The following is a 19,190-nucleotide window of genomic DNA, read 5'->3' on the forward strand; positions in this document are numbered from 1 at the left end:
TCCTTATGGATATTAGTCAGGTTCATTTCTACTGAGCCACAATGAGAACTCCTAATGTTCACATTTTAAAACAACCAGAATTTTTGGTCTTGTCATGAATGGAGTAGCTAATGTTAGAATACCTTCTTACTATTACATCTATAAAAGCTAGACCAAATACAGAAAGAGCGAGAGTGTGAGAGAGTGTGAATTATTCGCAGACATTAGACAATAACCAGCACAGAGCTATAATCCTCGTTAGATGAGAACCAGATTAATCAAACCCCACACTGATACTAGCTTCCTCTTTAAGGGTAAGGAAATAGAGCCCAAGCAAAGTGGCTGTCTTGCTAGAGTGAGAAAACTAAAATTACTGTTTGGAGCTGCTAAGGTGGCTGGGTTTGGAGGGACAGGTTATCAGAGGGGAAAGAATCAGAGAGAAAAAGCTACAAAAATCCACATAAAAACTGATTCCAGTCCTCATCTGCCTCCTAGGCTGCCCATGTACAGGTTGAAACTCCTAGAGGCCTAGGAGAGAACAAAATAGGAGTTGGGAGGCTGTTAGCTAAACAAAGGTTTCAGAGGTTGCCCAGTTCTGAAGAAATGGAATTCAGGCTCAGTCAGAGGAGAGAATTTGAAGAATAACCCAGGAATTTAGCTGAGACCCTAGATAACCCAAGCACAAGGAATGAGAACAAAGTTAAAACAAGGCCTATCTTATTTAACAACAGCTAAAACTAAGATTCCATAGGATCAAAGGGATCTGCTAGCAATTTAACTGCATGTTAGAATAAAATTCAATACTATTTAGAGGAGGGTAACAATCTGGAGATTCTATAAAATAGGGATTGAGTAGGGGTTAGCAAATCTTTCCCATAAAGGACCAGAAGGTAAGTATTTTTAGTTTCTGAGGGCCATAAATAGTCTGTTGTACATTCTCTTAAACAACAAAACCAAAAACCTTTGAAAATGTAAAATCCATTCTTAGCTCCAAGGGCCACACTATAACAGCCACCAGGCTGGATTTGGCCCATGGACTACAGTTTGCTACCTGCTACTCTACATTACACTCACAATTTCAATCATATAAAGCTAAACAGTAAATACGTGAAGCAGGGAAAGTGAATGATAATCAAGAGACAAAACAGTCAACAAAAATACACAGACTTATGAGTGATCTAAATACTGGTCTTGATATGTGAGGGTTTCAAAATAATTATGATTAATATACTAAAGAGAAGCAGAACACAGAAAATGGATGAAAATATGAAATATTTCAAGAGAATTAGAATCTACAAAAATGATCACATAGATATTCTAGAACTGCAAAATATAATGAGTGAAACAAAAGAATTTCTTGGATGGTTTTAACAGAAGAAAAAGCACTGTAAAAACAGAATTAGCACATTTAAGCACAGGTTAATAGCTTTCCAAAACACAGAAAGAAATTATAAACAACAGAAGAGGACATATGTTAGATGTGAGATGCAGTCAGTCTAATATATGTAACTGGAGCCCATAAGAAGAGAAGAAAACCTGGGTCAAAAGCAATACTTAAATCTGCAAAAGACAAGAAGTTTACAAAGTTTATAAGATATCAACCTACAGATTCAAGAAGCTCAGTGAATACCAAGCAAGATAAATGCAAACACAAAACCCTATCTAGGCATATGATAGACAAGAAACTAAAAATAAAAAAATAAAGAGGAAAAAAACCTTAAAAACAGAGAAAGAAAGGACACATCTCGTGTCCTGCTCAAGAACAACAATAAGAATAAAAGGTGACTTCTCAAGAGAAGCTATGAAAGCCAATGAAATGACATCTTTAAACTACAAAGAAAAAAAAAAAAAACTACCAACATAGAATTCTATACCCAGCAAAAATATCCTCCAAAACAAGAAGTAACTAAATGCATTTCCAAACAAACAAAACGTTGAAAGACTCTGTCATAACAGACCCTATTTTAAAAAATAATAAAAGGAGTTCTTTAGGATGAAAGGAAATGACTCTAGATGGTAGCATGGATACATAAGAAATGAATAGCTGCAAAAAGTATAAATATAATGGGAAATATAATAGACTATTGACTGTTTAAAGCAATAATTACAAAGTCTTACAAAGTTTACAACATAGGAGGATAGTAAAAATACACAACAATAGCAAAAAAACAGAGGGAAAGTAAATGAATTTAAATTGCTTTAAGGTTTTTGCATTCAGGGGGAACAGTGTAGAAGTAACCCTTGAACGACTTGGGGCTTAGAGGCACTGACCACCCACACAGTTGAAAAGTTGTAGTCAGTTCTCCACATCCACGGTTCTATATCCACAGTTTCAAGCAAATGTGGTTCATGTAGTACTGTAGTATGTATTTATAGAAAAATATTCATGTATTAGTGGAACCATGCATTTCAAACCTGTGATATTCAAGAGTCAACTGTACTAAATAAAAGTAGAGTTCTCTGAAATGAGATCATGCTGTATAGCACACTTATGATGGAACATGATGGAGGATAATGTGATAAAAAGAATGGGTATATATATATATATATATATATATATATATATATGACTGGGTCACTTTGCTGTACAGCAGAAATTGATAGAACATTATAAATCAACTATAACAAAAAACAGGAAAAATCTTAAATAAATAAATAAAAGTAGAGTTCTCTAAGTCACGACACATTTTGAATTCCTGAGGTAATCACTAATACAGTATGACACCAAAAAAAAAAAAAAAAAGTTAAAAAAGGAGTTATAATGGAGTAAGAAATACCTAGAGGGACACAATGGAATCTTACTTGGTGAAGGAAGTATTCAATGCTTTAATCTGTTGGTAGTTCCACAGATAAATACATATATAAACATTCATCGAGTTGTATACTGAAGACTTGTGCAATGCATTGTATAACATGTATTATATATATTATAATAAACAAAAAACTATACATAATTTCTAGGGTAGGGACAGTAAGTTGCAGAATCTTTCTAAATAGAATACTTATCAAATACTTATCAAAATTTTAATGGCCTACAGCTATTTTCTAAAATTTTTCCCATAATATATATAGTAGATACTAAATAACTGACATTAAAGTATATGAACAATGACAATTTAATTTACTGTACCAGTACTAAGATTAAAAATTATCTAATTCTCAAAAATGTGATATTTGACAACTATTTTCTCTTTACTTTTTTAAGAATAAATTTGTATTTTTAAAATTGCCATGTGCATATATTTTTAGTCAATATTCCAGAAACAAACTGGGTTTTGGAAACAGTACATGTGCAACAGTACAAACATGAAAAATATCATATATACGTATAAAGCAATGAGCAGACTGTCTTTTTATGAAATTTTAATAATAGTATTCTTCTAAGAAAACATTTCTGGAAGTAGAGAATAGGTTGACTAGATCCCAAGCAATGAAAGAAAGAAGAATCAACCTTTCTAAATGTGTAATATGAATCAGACATGTAAACAACACTTCACAAATATTCTCATTTAATCCAAATATCCCATGCAAGGCAGACAGTCTTTTGTAACAAATGAAGAGTCTGCAACCCAGAAAGGTAGAGCAACTTGTGAATAATCACAGAACTAGTAAATCTTCAAAATAAAAACTTATCAATGCATTACTGGATAACTGCCTAGGAAATCTTTCAATAGAAGTAAATGCCTTTTTCAGCAAAGACTTATGTATGACCTAAGAACTATACATGCCTGATAAAAACAACACCATCAAAAAAGTAAACCAAGAAATATTGTAAGACTGTGCACAACTATAAATCTAATTGATAAAGACTTTTCTAGTGCTTAATATGATACAGTTTAGGGGAAAAAAAGCAAAACAAAAAAGATTAATGAACTATCACATTCACATTCTACAGTGTTTGAATTTTCAAACACTATGTCAATTGGCAAATTATTACACTTTTTTGTGCTAAATATGACTGCTTCCCTTTTAACATCTGATTTTACTCAAAAAACCTTGGTAAATAGTAAATTTACCTTCAGAGTAGACGTTGTTGAAAATCAATCTGAAAGATGTCAAAGGTTAAGCGAGGCAGACGACACAAATGTTTACATAAGACATACGACAATGACAGTGAAGGCAGCAATCAGAGCAAGTCTTTGTTAGAAGCACCAGTCTCCATGACCATCTCTCACTGGTCCCTTGCTACTGCCAGTCAACTGCAAGAACTAGAGATTTACTCTCTGAAGAAAATGACCCAGTAATAATCTGGATGCAGGGACATCAAGTACAAATTGCTTAAATTAAACTTTACAGGAAAAATCTACATAAGTGGAAGTTTACCTACTGAAAAGCTGAAACCTCTCAGTCCCCTTCTCTCACTCAGCTCTAAGACCTAGTCAGGGCTCTACAAACTCCAGATGGATGAGTGAAGGTTTTCTCTCTAGGGAGGAGAAATTCTGAACTGAGCAAATATTATCATACAACCACTTTGTTTATTCAGAGGATGACAGAGAGGAAGTATGTGCATATGGAGTAGGTTGGAGAGGTATAAGACATCTAAAGTCTCATCCTCCAAAGTCTTTTTTTTTTTTTGTCTTTTTAGGGCCACTCTTCGGGCACATGGAAGTTCCCTGGCTAGAACAGCAGCGGCCAGTCTACACCATAGCCACAGCAACACCAGACCCAACCTGCATATGCAACCTGTACCAGAACTCATGGCAACGCCAGATCCTTAACCCACTGAGCAAGGTCAGGGATCAAACCTGTGTACTCATGGATACTAATCAGGTTCATTACCACTGAGCCATGATGGGAACTCCCAAAGTCAATATATATTATGAATAACAAAAACCAAAGCAGACAAAACCAGAAACAACGTGTGTTCCTTAGAACCATGGTAACAAACATGAGAGAAAAACTAAATGTGCCAAATGTGGTTATCTATAAGGAGCAACAGAAAAGTTGTTAGTTTTTGTTATAACACTTAATAGAATAATTCTTTTAAATTGTGTACATAAATAAACCAATAAATGTGAAAACAAAAAATTTCTCAGGGAATCTGAGTGATGTGTAAATGATAGTAAGTAGTGCAAGAAATAATATAAATAAACAATAGTAAAATAATAAAGTATTGAAAATAAGAGGTCTAAACAGACCTTCTCACATACACATACATATACATATTACTGGCTCTGCCACTGACCTGCCAAGTAACCTAATGACCCTAAACTTTCTCATACGAAAAATAAAGTTAATGGAAAAATAACCGGGAAAAAAAAATTCCCAATTCTATTCTTCTTTACAAATATGATTGTAAAATGATTCCAAGTAAATAAGTTCCATATGCCCTGAGTGTAGTCCTAAAAAGATAGCCCCCGCCCCACCCCCACTGCCAAAAAAGAAAGTCTACAAATAAGAAGTTCCCTTGTGGTTTAGTAGTTAGCATTCAGTACTTTCACCACTGTGGCCTGGGTTCAATCCCTGGTCTGGGAACTGAGATCCCACATCAAGCTGCTGCACACCATGGCAACAACATTTTTTATTTGTTGCCTTTTTGGTGGGCCACAGTATGCAGCAGCTTGATGTGAGATCTCAGCTACTATGGATAAACAGTATGGAGGTTCCCTAAAAAACTTAAACTAGAACTATCATATAATCCAAAATTCCACTCCTCGATAGATATCTGAGAAAAAAGAAAACACTTATTTGAAAATATACATGCACCCCAATGTTCATAGTAGAATTATTTACAATAGCAAAGATATGAAGGCAACCCAAGTACCCATCAACAGATGACTGGATTAAGATGTGGTATGTACTCATAATGGAATACTACTCAGCCATAAAAAGAATAAAATATTGCCATTTTCAGCAACATGGATGGACGTAAAGAATATTATACTTAGTGAAATAAGTGAGACAAGACAATTGCTGTATGATATCACTCGTGTAATCTAAAAAATAATACAAATGAATGTATATGCAAAACAGAAAGAGACTCACAGGCAAATGTATGGTTACCAAAGGGGAAGAACAAATTAGGGGTATGGGATTAAGAGATACAAACTACTATACATAGAACAGACAAATGACAAGGATTTACTGTATAGCCCCTGGGAATTATACCCAAAACCTCATAATAACCTATAATGGAATATAATCTACAAAAGAAACTGCATCACTATGTGGTACACCTGAAATTAACACAATAAGTCAACTGTACTTCAATAAAAATATTATCAGTTATGTTTTATTGACTACGTAAGAGACATATACGAAAGAGAACAAAAAAGAAATAGGAAAAATACAATGTGAACAAAAATGAAAACAAAAATCCTGAATGCATAAGTTTTCTTTTGCCCTACCTACGAAGTGCCTCGGAATTGTTCACTGAATCATGTGTACTAAATAAATTATCATACATTTTGAATATTATTTGTTTTTCTAAATATTAACTCTATATACGTCAACTTTATACATATACACCCACATATAAATATGTAAAACCCAGAAGCCCAGAAAAACAATTTAAATGATACAAAAGGTAGACAGTAAAAATTAAACCTTCTTCTAATGTCTGACCTCTAAGATGTCAGCCATCCTTCAAATATCAAGGGAGACAGTTCTGGGAGAACATTCTTAAGTATGTATGCAGGCAGAAAGCAGGAAGAGTTACGTTAAGAGGTTGTGGTAAGATGGAAGCCTCCACAGGGAGACATACTGGCAGACTACCTTCCCCAAAAAGTTCACAGCAATATTTCAGAACCCACATCATCCTTTGGGGCATTGCCAATTTTCATTAAGAGACAATCTATTTCCATTTACCTGACTGTAAGTGTGACTTTGTGATAGCCCTAACAAATGGAATATCGTGGACGTGACAATATGTGACTTCCAAGGCCACATCAGAAAAGGTAATACAGCCGCAGCCTGGTGCTCTCTGAGTATGCTTACTTTTAGGAGGCAGCCACTGCGCTGTGAAGAAGCCAGGGAAATTGGAGGAGAGATAAACAGGAGCTTTCGTTCCAACTAAGGTCTCAGGTAAGTCATAGGAGTGAATAAGCCTTCAAATGACTTTATCCTCTAGCCTTTGAATCTTCCAGCTGAGAGCAAGCAGCATGGAGCAGGTATAAGTCATCCCTCTTGGATTCCTGACTCACAGAATCCCTGAGGATAGTAAACATGCCACTAGGTTTGGGGGTAATTTCTTGCACAGTCCTGTTAACTGCAACAGGATGGTTCTGTCCTTATCACACAGACTACTGCTAAATAGCTGTACTAAAAGTACAAACAAAAATTAGGGGAGAAAATCCTCATAGGTTGGTGAAATCAATCCATGTAGTATGGATACTGTACATTTTAAAGTATTTAATGGAAATATGTTTTTGGTGAATTGATGATGAATTTAGGGCATGAAGGAGACAACTCTAGTGGCTGGCTACAGCAAACTAAATGGCTGTGAAAAGAGAACCTGAAACTGAAGCAACACTAATGGGTTTATCTCATGCCTATATCCACAACAGAGAAAGAGAAAGTTGTATCAACTCTTTTAGTACATCAATTTCTCTCAGGAAAATATAAAGGAAAAGCTCTGATGAGACAAATGGCACTGGTGAGCCTAGCAGCTAACCAAAAGGGGGATTTCTGATACTTAAAAGTACTTGATGGACACAAGAGAATAAATATCACAGGTTCAAACTCCCCTACCAATTGCAGGCTATCATAAACTGCTGCACAGGCTGTACTCTGCATAACTAGGGAACCATTCACATAGATTAAAATACGCAGGATCTACAACAAAAGTGCAACCAACTCAGACACTCTGAATGATTCCAGTCCCAACACCCAGAAGAACACTACATATGCAATCATCAATTTCTTATACTGTTCCTCTGAAGGTTTTTGATGACCTGAAGTAATGGTATAGAAATTTCTAGTAATATACTCAAGTCTATAGAATTCCTGTTTTAAACATAGAACATGTATTTAAAAGATCTAAATGTAAACACACGAAATAAATACACTAAGTATGTATCTTCCTAAAAGTAATTAGATAGCACATTGATTACTACACTGAAAAACATAATGCTATTACCAACTAAAATGCCCAACAGGAAATTATGCTAGGACTGACCGTTGTGGCTCAGTGGTTAATGAACCCAACAGGAACCCATGAGGATGCGGGTTTGATCCCTGGCCTCTCTCAGTGGGTTAAGGATCCAGTGTTGCCATGAGCTGTGGGGTAAGTCACAGATGTGGCTCAGATCCCACGTTGCTGTGGCTGTGGTGTAGGTCAGCGGCTACAGCACTGATCTGACCCCTAGCCTGCGAACAGCCGCGGGTGCAGCCCTAAAAAGACAAAAAAAGAAAAAAAAAAAAAAAAAGAAAGAAAAGAAAATTATGCTAGATGGGAAACACAGCAAATCTTTCTAAAAACTTTTGAAACAAATTCAGAACTATAAGTTAACATGAAAACTAATATTAACTAATTAAGTATTAACTAATATCTAATGAGTCAATAACAGGAAAAAGTGGCTTATTTGCTTACATCAATTTTCTAATACATGGGTGTTTCCATTAATCAGAAATTTTTATGAAGCAGAATTCTCTTCAATGAATATTATTTCTGCTTGGCAACCAATACTCCAACTATCTATTAACAAATGTCAGAATACAATAAAAATTAAATATGTAACTTATGGGAAAACTGGGTATGTTAGATAATATTTTTAAAGCTGTTACTCTATGGCCTCTTTTCCAATGATGAATGCCTTGGAATTTTGGACAATGAAGATCAATTAGTAATCCTGTTCAGTAATATATACAGAAAATCTTTAAGACATGGGTAAAGATTAAAACTTTAATTTTTTAATTAAAAATTGACAGCTAACATTGTTTAAGTTTAAGGTGTGATGAGATGACTTCATATAATTACCACATTAAAGTTAGTATATCCACATCACATTACTACCTTTTGGGTGTGTGGGTGTGGGTGTGGGTGTGGGTGTGGGTGTGTGTGTGTGTGTGTGGTGAGAACATTTAAGATTTATTCTCTTGGCACCTTTCAAGTATGTAATACAGTATTGTTGCCATTAGTCACCATGCCATACATTAGATCAATCCCCAGAACTTGTCTTAAAACTGGAAGTCTGAACATCTCCCCATTTCCTCCTTCCTTTGACCCCTACCAACCACCATTCTACTCTTTGTGAGTCTATGAATTCATCTTTTTTAGATTTCACAAATGACTAAAATCACATGGTATTTGCCTTCCTCTGTGTGACTTATTTCACTCATCATGATGCCAAGGTCCATTCATGCTGTCATGTTTAGCAGGATTTCATAAAGTTAATATTTTATATTACCTAAAGATTTCAAAGTCTTTTACCTGGGTAACAGAGCAGGAAACAATGAAGATGTTTCTCTAATGGAAATGAGGAATGCGGAATTCCAGTTCCAATATGGACTATATTTTAGATACTATTATTTTCATTGTGTGACGTTTTGGGGTGTGATAATGGCAGAGTGGTATGAGATGTTTAGGCTGCTAAAACACAAGTGTACCACCTACTTTCAGAAGGTTCTGAAAACACACAGAGAAAACAAAAGAGGAAATGAGTGAAATGTTAACAGGTAAATCTAGGAAAAGGATAGATGGGTATTCATTACACTATTTTTTCATTTTTTGGTAGGTTTGAAATTTTTTAAATAAAAAAGAGGAATGCCCTTCTATATACCAAGGCATGTATAACAATGTTCACAGCAACATTACTGATAAGAGCCTAAAGTGTAAAAAACCCAAATATACACAAACAATAAACTAGACAAATAAATGGTGATAAATAAATGGATAATTAAGCTGTAGTATATATAGTCACACAGGAGAGTACTATACAGCAACAAAAATGAACCAATTATTGTTAACACACCACATGGTGAAAGTCAAAAAAAAATGTTGAACAAATGAAGCTAGACACAAATAGAATGAATAAATATTTGTTGAATAATATTTCAGATAAAATTCAGGTAAGATCAGGGCTACTTTGTTTAGCAAAACTCTTCTTCATAGACAGTACAATAAGATCACAATGAAGTGTATAAATAATTATTGGAAAAATTCCTTTGAAGCACCCTCAAGTACATTTCTAAAAACTGACCACATACTATTGATTTGCTCTATTAAAATTGAACTGCTGGATTGGGAACCTCTTAAAAAGACCCAGTTTGAATTGGAACATGTATTTGGCAGTTACAAACCCAAACTAACAAGACTTTTTCCATTGAATAAGGCTTTTCAAATTGTTCTGCAATTAAACAATTTCAGTTTTAAAATTTAATCTAATTTCAGACTTACAACCAGACAATTAAAATTTAAAAACACATAAAATACTTACATTAACTTTGAAAGCTTGTACAGTATTATCCAGAAGAAGGATGTTGCAAACCACCTCTGTATGCTGTCTGTCTCGGGCCAACTCTGATGCTCGTACATTGTAGGTTCTGCCAGCAGGCAATCGGAAACGTGAGGTCATTACTGTCCACACAAGGTCTGAGTTGAAAAAATAAAAAATAACTGTTTTATTAATAAAATGACAGTTGAAGATACAATGTATTACATTAAGAGATAGAAAATTATTACATATTTTTCAACTAATACTTAGGTGAAAAGCAATTACAAATTTTGAAACACCTAGATAAGAATTAAAGGTATAAAAGAAAATACCACATAGAGTTCATCATTTAAACTAAAATTAGTTTTTTCACAATTAAAAAAAATTTAAATCTCTAAAAATTTTACCATCTTTTTTACAATTACAGTTATTTTGAACTATACACAAGTTGCTGAGGAAGTCATAGTCCAACTTAAAATATATAAATTTAGGGAGTTCCCATCATGGCTCAGCAGAAACGAATCTGACTTGCATCCATGAGGATGCAGGTTCAATCCCTGGCCTTGCTGAGTGGGTTAAGGATCTGGTGTTGTTGTGAGCTGTGGTATAGGTTGCAGATGCAGCTCAGATCCCGCATGGCTGTGGCTGTTTACAGCTCTGATTCAGCTCCTAGCCTGGGAACTTCCATATGCTGTGGCTGAAGCTCTAAGACAAACAAACAAACAAACAAAAGGCAAGACAAACAAACAAACCCATATATACAATTTAGGAGTAGCCAAAAAGGAGGAAGAAGAATACATGACCTCAGAAGCCGGGCATTACTTCAAGGTGCATGCATTAAAAACACTGCAGAATGGCAAGGAGTGAAGGTTATTCAACTTTGAAGAGCCTTTCCTTTTATTTAAGCTTAAGATTTGATGGAAACACAACAGTTTATTAGTTCTTGTTTTTTTAATTTTAACTAACCTCAAATTCAAGCTAAGTCTAATAGAACTATTCTTATTACTCTTAAGGAAAACAAAAATAATACAAAACTTAAAGCTATGGATCTTTGCTTCTCAATTTTTTAACCTAAGAGAGAAAAAAGGCTGCCTATAGAAAAACAGATATCATATCATTATCAGTAACATTTGATGTTAAGACAATGAAGATGTAGCTTCAAAGTTCTAAAAGAAACTGAAACGCAGAATTACAGTCCCCCAAAATTATCATTCACATGAAACTAAGGACATTATCAGACATTCATAAAATAAAATAAAATATTTTAAAACCCAATCAAAAAATGAGAGGATCTAAATAGATATTTCTCCAAAGAAGACATACAGATAGCCAAAAGCAGAGGCAAAGATGCTGAACATCACTAATTATTAGAGAAATGCAAATCAAAACTATAATGAGGTATCACCTCACAGCATTCAGAATGGCCACGATCAAAAAGTCTACAAACAATAATGGAGAAGGTACAGAGAAAAGGGCAACCTTCTTACACTGTGGAAATGTAAGGTGGTGCAGCCACTGTAGAGAAGAGTGTAAGGATTCCTTAAAAAAAGAGCTGCCATAAGATCCAGCAATCCCATTCCTGGGCATATATATAAAGAAAACCGTAATTCTAAAAGATAACACACACATCCTAATGTTCACTGCAGCACTATTTACAACAGCCAAGACATGGAAGCAACCTACACATCCACTGACAGAGGAAAGGATAAAGAAGATGTGGTATATATACATAGACACATACACATACATACACACAAACACTGAGCCATAAGAAAAGAATGAAATAATGCCATTTGCAGCAACCAGGATAGACCTAGAGATTATCATACAAGTGAAGTAAGTCAGATAGGGAAAGACAAATACCATATGAAATCACCTATATGTGGATCTTAAAAAAAATAAAAAATACAAAACCTTATTTACAAAACAGAAACGATCCACAGACTTCGAAAACAAACTTATGGCTACCCAATGGGAAACATGGCAGGGGGAATAAATTAGGTGTTTGGGATTAATATATACATGCTACTATATATATAAAATAGCACAGGGAACCCTATTAAATATTCTGTGATAACCTATATGGGAAAACAATCTGAAAAAGAATGGATATGTGTACATGTACAACAGAATTACTCTGTTGTGTTGTACAGCAGAAATTAACACAACACTGTAAATCAACTCTAATTCAATAAAGCTTTAAAACTTTAAAAAAATGGTTAAAAAATAAAGTATTAAATATGATAAATAAAATAAACCACAACTATAGAACTAAAAGAAACCATGAGAACAATATCATGCCAATTATAAAATATAAGTAAAAACACAGAAGTTACTTTAAGGTATTGAGATATATATTTCATTTTTTTAAAAAATGTAATTATAGTTGATTTACAATGTTCTGTCAATTTCTGTTGTACAGCAATGTGACCCAGTCATAAATATATGTACACTTTTTCTCATATTATTTTCTATCATGTTCTATCACAAGTGATTAGAACTTACTTTTTAAATAAACAATTCAAAATTCTGTAGCTAAAACAATTAAAACTGAAAAATTAAATAGAAGAATTTAAAAACAGATTTGAGCCAATATAACAGCAAACTTGAAGGTAGCAGTTTGAGAAACAGAGAGAATAAAGAATGAGGAAATATGAACAACTGTTAGAAACCAAAGAAAAAGAAAATCTTGACAGCGGCAAGGGAGGTACGACTCATCACGTACAACTGAACCTCAATTACATCAATTACATTAATTAGGAAACATGAAGGTCAGGAAGCAGAGGATGACACATTCAAATTACTAACAGAAAATGACAATCAACAAGAACTGAATATCCAACAAGCTAACAGTTAAAGGAGAATTTAAGATATTCCCAAATATACAAAAATAATTTGTTAGTAGATCTGTTCTAGAAAAAAAATTAAGATGAAATGAAACTATGTTAGATCATAACTAATATCCACAAGAATAAATAAAGACTACCATTAAGGGTAACTACATGGCTAAATATAAACAACAGTATAAATTTATTTTGCATTTGTACATCTTTTTTATCTATCTGTTTTAAAAGACAACTGCATAAAGCAATATTTATAGCATTGTGTTTGCAGGCTTATATTGTATAAAAAATGTAATCCGTATGACAATGGTACAAAGGAAGAGAAGGGAAAGTGAGCTAAATGAGTAATTTTAAGTACTACTGAAATTAAGCTTCTATTTATCCTCAACTAAATGGTTATATGTAAACTTACAGGGAGATGACAGTTGACCCTCTAACAACATGGTTCTGAATTATGCAGGTTCACTTACATGCACAAATTTTTCAATAAATACACAGTTGCCTCTATCTTCAGATGTGGAACCCCAGGTATAAAGGATTTGAATATCTGTGGATTTCAGTATCTGCAGGTGGTCCTGGAACAAATCCCTTGCAGATATTGAGGGACAACTGTTCCAACAAATAAACTCAAAATGATATAGTAAAATAAACAACAGAATTAAAATGACAGGCTAGGAGTTTTCATTGTTGCACATTGAGATTGGCGGCATCTCTGCAGCACCAGAACAAAGGTTCACTCCCCATCTGGCACAATGGATTATAGGATCCAGCACTGCAGCAGCTGTGGTGTAGGTCACAACTGCAACTTGGATCTGATCCCTGTCCTGGGAACTCAGTATGCTACAGTGTGGCCAAAAACAAAGGAAAAAAAATGGCAAGCTTTAATATATCTACTTAAAACAAAAAAAGCCTATGATGGAGGAATCTAGAAAAAAAGGGGACAAAAGACATAAGCAAACTAGCAAGATGGCATTACCTTACCAATAACAACATAAATGTAAATGGGATAAAAATTCAAAATGCAAACTTGGCAGGATAGATCCTTTTTTAAATTCTGCTTTACTTATATGCTTTCTACAAAAGACACATTTCAGACTCCAAGACAAAAAGAAACTGAAAACATAAAAGAATGTAAAAAGATTAAATTACAAAAACTGTAAATATAAGGAGTTAGAACAACTGTACTAAAACTGGTCTGGTTGGAACTAATTAACAAATTCAGTTCAGTTTCCCTCCATGAACACATCAAAAACACACCTACATGTGGATCAATCCTCAGGAAAAGCAAACAAGATTGGCAAAAAGACTCTTCTACCATGGCAGCTGTAAAGAAAGATCCACATGGAGTTGTGTAGGAAAGGAAGAGAAGCAATCAGGTCAGGACCCACAACCCTAGGAAGAGACACAGAAGAGGAAAGGGACATGATGAACTCAGAGATCCTTCCCAAGAAGTGAGTGGTTTGGACCACATATTGGACACTCCAACCCTAGGGTTCAATATCACAAAGGCAAATTGCCTAAGCTAGTGTGAAAACCAATGGGACTTACAGGAGTCCTGTAAAAAACCAAACCTATAGGGTTGTTTTTAAAGAGCACGTGCGCACACACACACACACAGGCTTGCTCACTCCCAGGAACAAGACAGAGGAAGCCGACTGAAACTGCCCAGGGCTCTGGTTGGTTTCCTCTGACCACTCCAGGACATGCCCCAACCCGCAAAAAGCACCTGCTCTGGCTCATTTAGCTACAGCACTAGGGAAAAGGCTGCCATTGCCAAGAATAGCATACACTTAGGAGGGATAGAGCTGGCCTGGACAAGACACTGCATCTGACTAGGGAGAGGGCAGCCATTGCTGATGCTAATGTAGATGGTGAATGGGGAGCTGTCTTGAGCTCTGACTGGCATGCAGGGACCATCCTAGCACATGCCCCGGCCTTCAGTGGTCCCTTCTGCTTCAGTGTTGCTCCTCTATGGGACAAAAGTGCCATTGGTGAGAAGGTGATGAGTGCACTCTTAAAGGGAATAGAACCACCTTGGACCCAAATCTTAGGGCTTCTGCTCCAGCACATTGGGACCCGACCCCATACCAAAGAGGGCAGTGACAACCATTGAACACAGAAGGTCTAGCTCAAAGCTAGCTCTAGCTCTAGCACCTCCATCCACAGCCCCATCTCCTACCAAGGTGATAGCTGTGAATCTACCCTGAGGGAAGATATGACCTGTGTTTACTTCAGATCCAGCTCTCCCACCAAAGCCATGGCATATATCCAGACTGCACAGGGATGCTCTCACACACGTACCTCCCTTCAAGACTAGGATATATAATATGTTTTACCAGATTTCATAGACACAGAGAAAGTTAACCAAAAGGAGAAGACAGAGAAATTTGTTTAAAATTAAGGAACAAGGAAATAACCCTGAAAAAAATCAACTACTGATAGAGGAATAAATAATTTACCAGAGAAAGAGTTCAAAGCATTAGTAGTATGAATGCTGCCTGAAATTGGGGAGAGAATAGATTAACACAGTGAGAGTCTTTATAAGGAATTAGAAAATACAAAGAAGAATCAGTCAGAGCTAAAGAATACAATAACTGAAATGAAAAGCACACTAGAAGAATTAACAACAGACCTGGTGATAAGGAAGAACGCCTAAGCATTATGAAGACAGAATAACGGAAATCACTCCATCGGAATAGCAAAAACAAAAGCAATTTTTAAAAATATGGGGACAGTTTAAGGACCTCTGAAACAACATCAAGCATATAATATTCACATTATAGGGGTCATGAAGGAAAAAACAAAGAGAGAAAGAGTCAAAAACGTATTTAATGAAATTATGGCTGAAAAATTCCAAAATCTGAAGAGGGAAACAGATATTCAGGAGCAGGAGGCACAGAGAGTTCCAAATAAAAGGAACACAAAGAGACCCACACCAAGACACATCAAAATTAAAATGACCAAAGTTAAAGAAAGAATTGTAAAGGCAGCAAGAGAAAAACAGAGTCAAATACAAGAGAACTTCCATAAGGTTATAAACTAATTTTTCTGGAGAAACTTTGCAGGCCAGAATGGAGTTTATTTATTTAGTTAGTTAGTTAGTTAGTTATTTACTTAATTACTTATTTATGTTTTTTAGGACCACATGTGTGGCATATGGAAGTTCCCAGGCTAGGGGTCACTGCCAGCCTAACACAGCCATAGCCATATGGAATCCAAGCCTTGTCTGTGACCTACACGACAGCTCAAGGCAATGCCAGATTGCCAACCCCACTGAGTGAGGCCAGGGAGCGAACCCAAGTCCTCATGGATACTAGTCGGGTTTACCTTTGCACCACAAGAGGAACTCCCACATGATATATTTAAGTGCTGAAAGGGAAAAACTTACAACCTAGATACTCTATCCAGTGAGATTATCATTCAGAGTGATAACTTCTCAGACAAACAAAAACTAAAAAAGTTCATTAATACTAAAGTAACCATATATGAAAGGATAAAGGGCCTTCTCTAAGTGGAAAAGAAAAGGCTACAAGAAGAGGAATTTATAGGAATGGAAAAAAAACCCCACCAGTAAAGCCAAATATATAGTAAAGGTTTTGGATCAACCACTTAAGAAAGCCAGTAAGAAAAATAAAAGATAAAAACTGTAAAATCGACCAAAACTACAATAAACAGTTAAGGGATAAACATGAAGATGTCAAATATGACATTAACACAAAATGTAGAGTTCCCTGGTGGCCTAGCAGGTTAAGGATCCAGCATTATCACTGCTGTAGCTCAGGGTCACTGCTATGGCATGGGATTCAATCCCTGGCCCAGGAACGTCTGTACACCACAGGCATGGCCAAAAAATAGAATAAAATAAAAAAGTAACAAAAAAAATTTTTTTAAACACCAAATATAGGGGAAGGCAGTAAAAAATGTGGATCTTACCGAATGTGTTTATCTGTTTAAAACAAGTAGATATAGTTACAGGTCAACATATACAAACCCCATGGTAACCACAAATCAAAACCTACGAAAAAATAAAGAAAAATCGAGTGAAAGGAAAATAAGTATGCCACTAAAGGAAACCATCATGTCATAAGGGAAGAAACTAAAAGAAGAATAGAGAATAACAATTTTTAAAAAGTAGAAAATAAGTAACAAAATGTCAATAAGTATATCTAGCAATAATCACTTCAAATATCAATGGACTAATAGTTCTCTGGTGGTGCAGTGGGTTAAGAATCTAGCACTGCCACGACTGTGGCTCAGGTTGCAGCGGTGGCACAGGTTAGAAGATTGGATCCCTGCCCCAGGAACTTCCACACACCATGGATGTGACCCCCCCATCAAAAAAAGTCAGTGGACTAAAAGCTCCAATCAAAAGATATGATTGGATTAAAACATGACCCATCTATATGCTGCTTAGAGGAGACTCAGTTCAGAGCTAAAGAAGCACACAGACTAAAAGTGAAGGAGTGAAAGAGTTATTCCATGAAAATGAAAAGAAAGCTGGGGTAGCAATACCCATACCAAACAAATTAGACTTAAAAAGAGTATATAACAAATGATGAAAAAGGGCATTATATAATGATAAAGAGAGCAATACAAGAGAATAAAACATTCGTTAAGATATATACACTTAACATAGGAGGACCTAAATATATAAAGCAAATATTAAAAGACATAAAGGGAGAAGTTCAAAATACAACAGTAACAGGAGACTTTAACACCCCACTTAGATCAATGGACAGACCACCCCAACAGAAAATCAATAAGGGAACAGTGGTCTTAAGTTAGACCAACATTAGACCAGCTCGAATTAACAGGTATCTACAGGACATTCCATCTGAAAACAGTGGAATGCACATTATTTTCAAGTGCACATGGAATGTTCTCCAGGACAGACCACGTGCTAGACCACAAAACAAGTATCGAGAAATTTAAGGAGTTCTCATTGTGGCACAGTGGAAATGAATATGACTAGTATCCATGAGGATGCAGGTCTGATCCCTGGCCTCGCTCAGTGGGTTAAGGATCAGTGTTGCCATGAGCTATGGTGCAGGTTGCAGACACAGCTCAGATCCCAGCTGTGGCTGTGGCACAGGCTGGCAGCTGCAGCTCCAATTCAGCCCCTAGCCTGGGAACTTCATATGCTGCAGGTGTGGAAAGGAAAGAAAGAAAGAAGGACGGAAGGGAGGAAAGAAAGAGGAAATCAATTACAGGGGCTGGGGAGTGGGGTGGATGGATGAGAAAACACAAACACGTGGAGACTAAACAGCATGCTAAAAAAAACCACAAAAAACATTGGATCAATGAAGAAGTCAAACAGGAAATCATACAATACCTAGAGATGAGAAAAATAAAAATATAACTTTCCAAAATCTATGAGACAGAGCAAAAGCAGTTCTAAGAAGGAAGTTCAGAGTGATACAGGCCAAGAAACAAACCAAAAAAACCCCTCAAATAAACAAACTAACTTACCATCTAAAGGAATTAGAAAAAGAAGAACAAACTCCAAAGGCAGAAGGAAGGAAATAGTAAAGATCACAAGAAATAAATAAATGGAGGCCAAAATAAAAAGCAACTGAAAACATCAATGAAACAAAGAGCTGGTTTTTTGAAAAGATAAACAAAATGAATAAGCCTTTAGTCCGGCTCATTGAGAAAAAAAGAGAGCACCTATATAAATTAGAATTCAAAGAGAAGAAACTGCAACTGATATCACACACATACAAACCCATAAGAAAATACTACAAATAGTTATATGCCAACCAACTGGACAACCAATAATTGAATAAATTTCTAGAAACATACAATCTTCCAAGGCTGAATCAATCCAAACATACCAATCACTAGCAATAAGTGAAACTGAATTTGTAATTTAAAAACTACCAGCAAACAGAAGTCCAAGACTGGATGGCTTCACAGAGGGCTTCTACAAAATATATGAAGAAGAGCTAATATCTATCCATCTCAAATTATTCCAAAAAGCTGAAGAGGAATATTA

The 19,190-nt window shown here is 35.5% G+C and overlaps 1 protein-coding gene across 9 annotated transcripts in view; it reads right to left on the minus strand.

Annotated features, from left to right (window-relative positions):
• The window catches only part of PTPN4 (protein tyrosine phosphatase non-receptor type 4), a 190,332-nt gene that overhangs the window by 150,510 nt on the left and 20,632 nt on the right, over window positions 1–19,190 (minus strand). For all 9 annotated transcript variants that reach the window (XM_084999633.1, XM_084999636.1, XM_003133309.5 and 6 more), the window contains exon 2: window positions 10,356–10,510. Coding sequence is in view for 4 of the 9 variants with exons in the window: in XM_003133309.5 (XP_003133357.2) it covers window positions 10,356–10,493 (138 nt within the window). In the remaining 5 variants the exon portion in view is untranslated. The remainder of the gene's footprint in view (window positions 1–10,355; window positions 10,511–19,190) is intronic.

The sequence above is a fragment of the Sus scrofa genome, chromosome 15 (genome assembly GCF_054392235.1).
Source record: "Sus scrofa isolate SSC_HxYL_T2T_F1_AM1 chromosome 15, Sscrofa_HxYL_maternal_Yorkshire_Landrace_v2.0, whole genome shotgun sequence".
NCBI lineage: Eukaryota > Metazoa > Chordata > Mammalia > Artiodactyla > Suidae > Sus > Sus scrofa.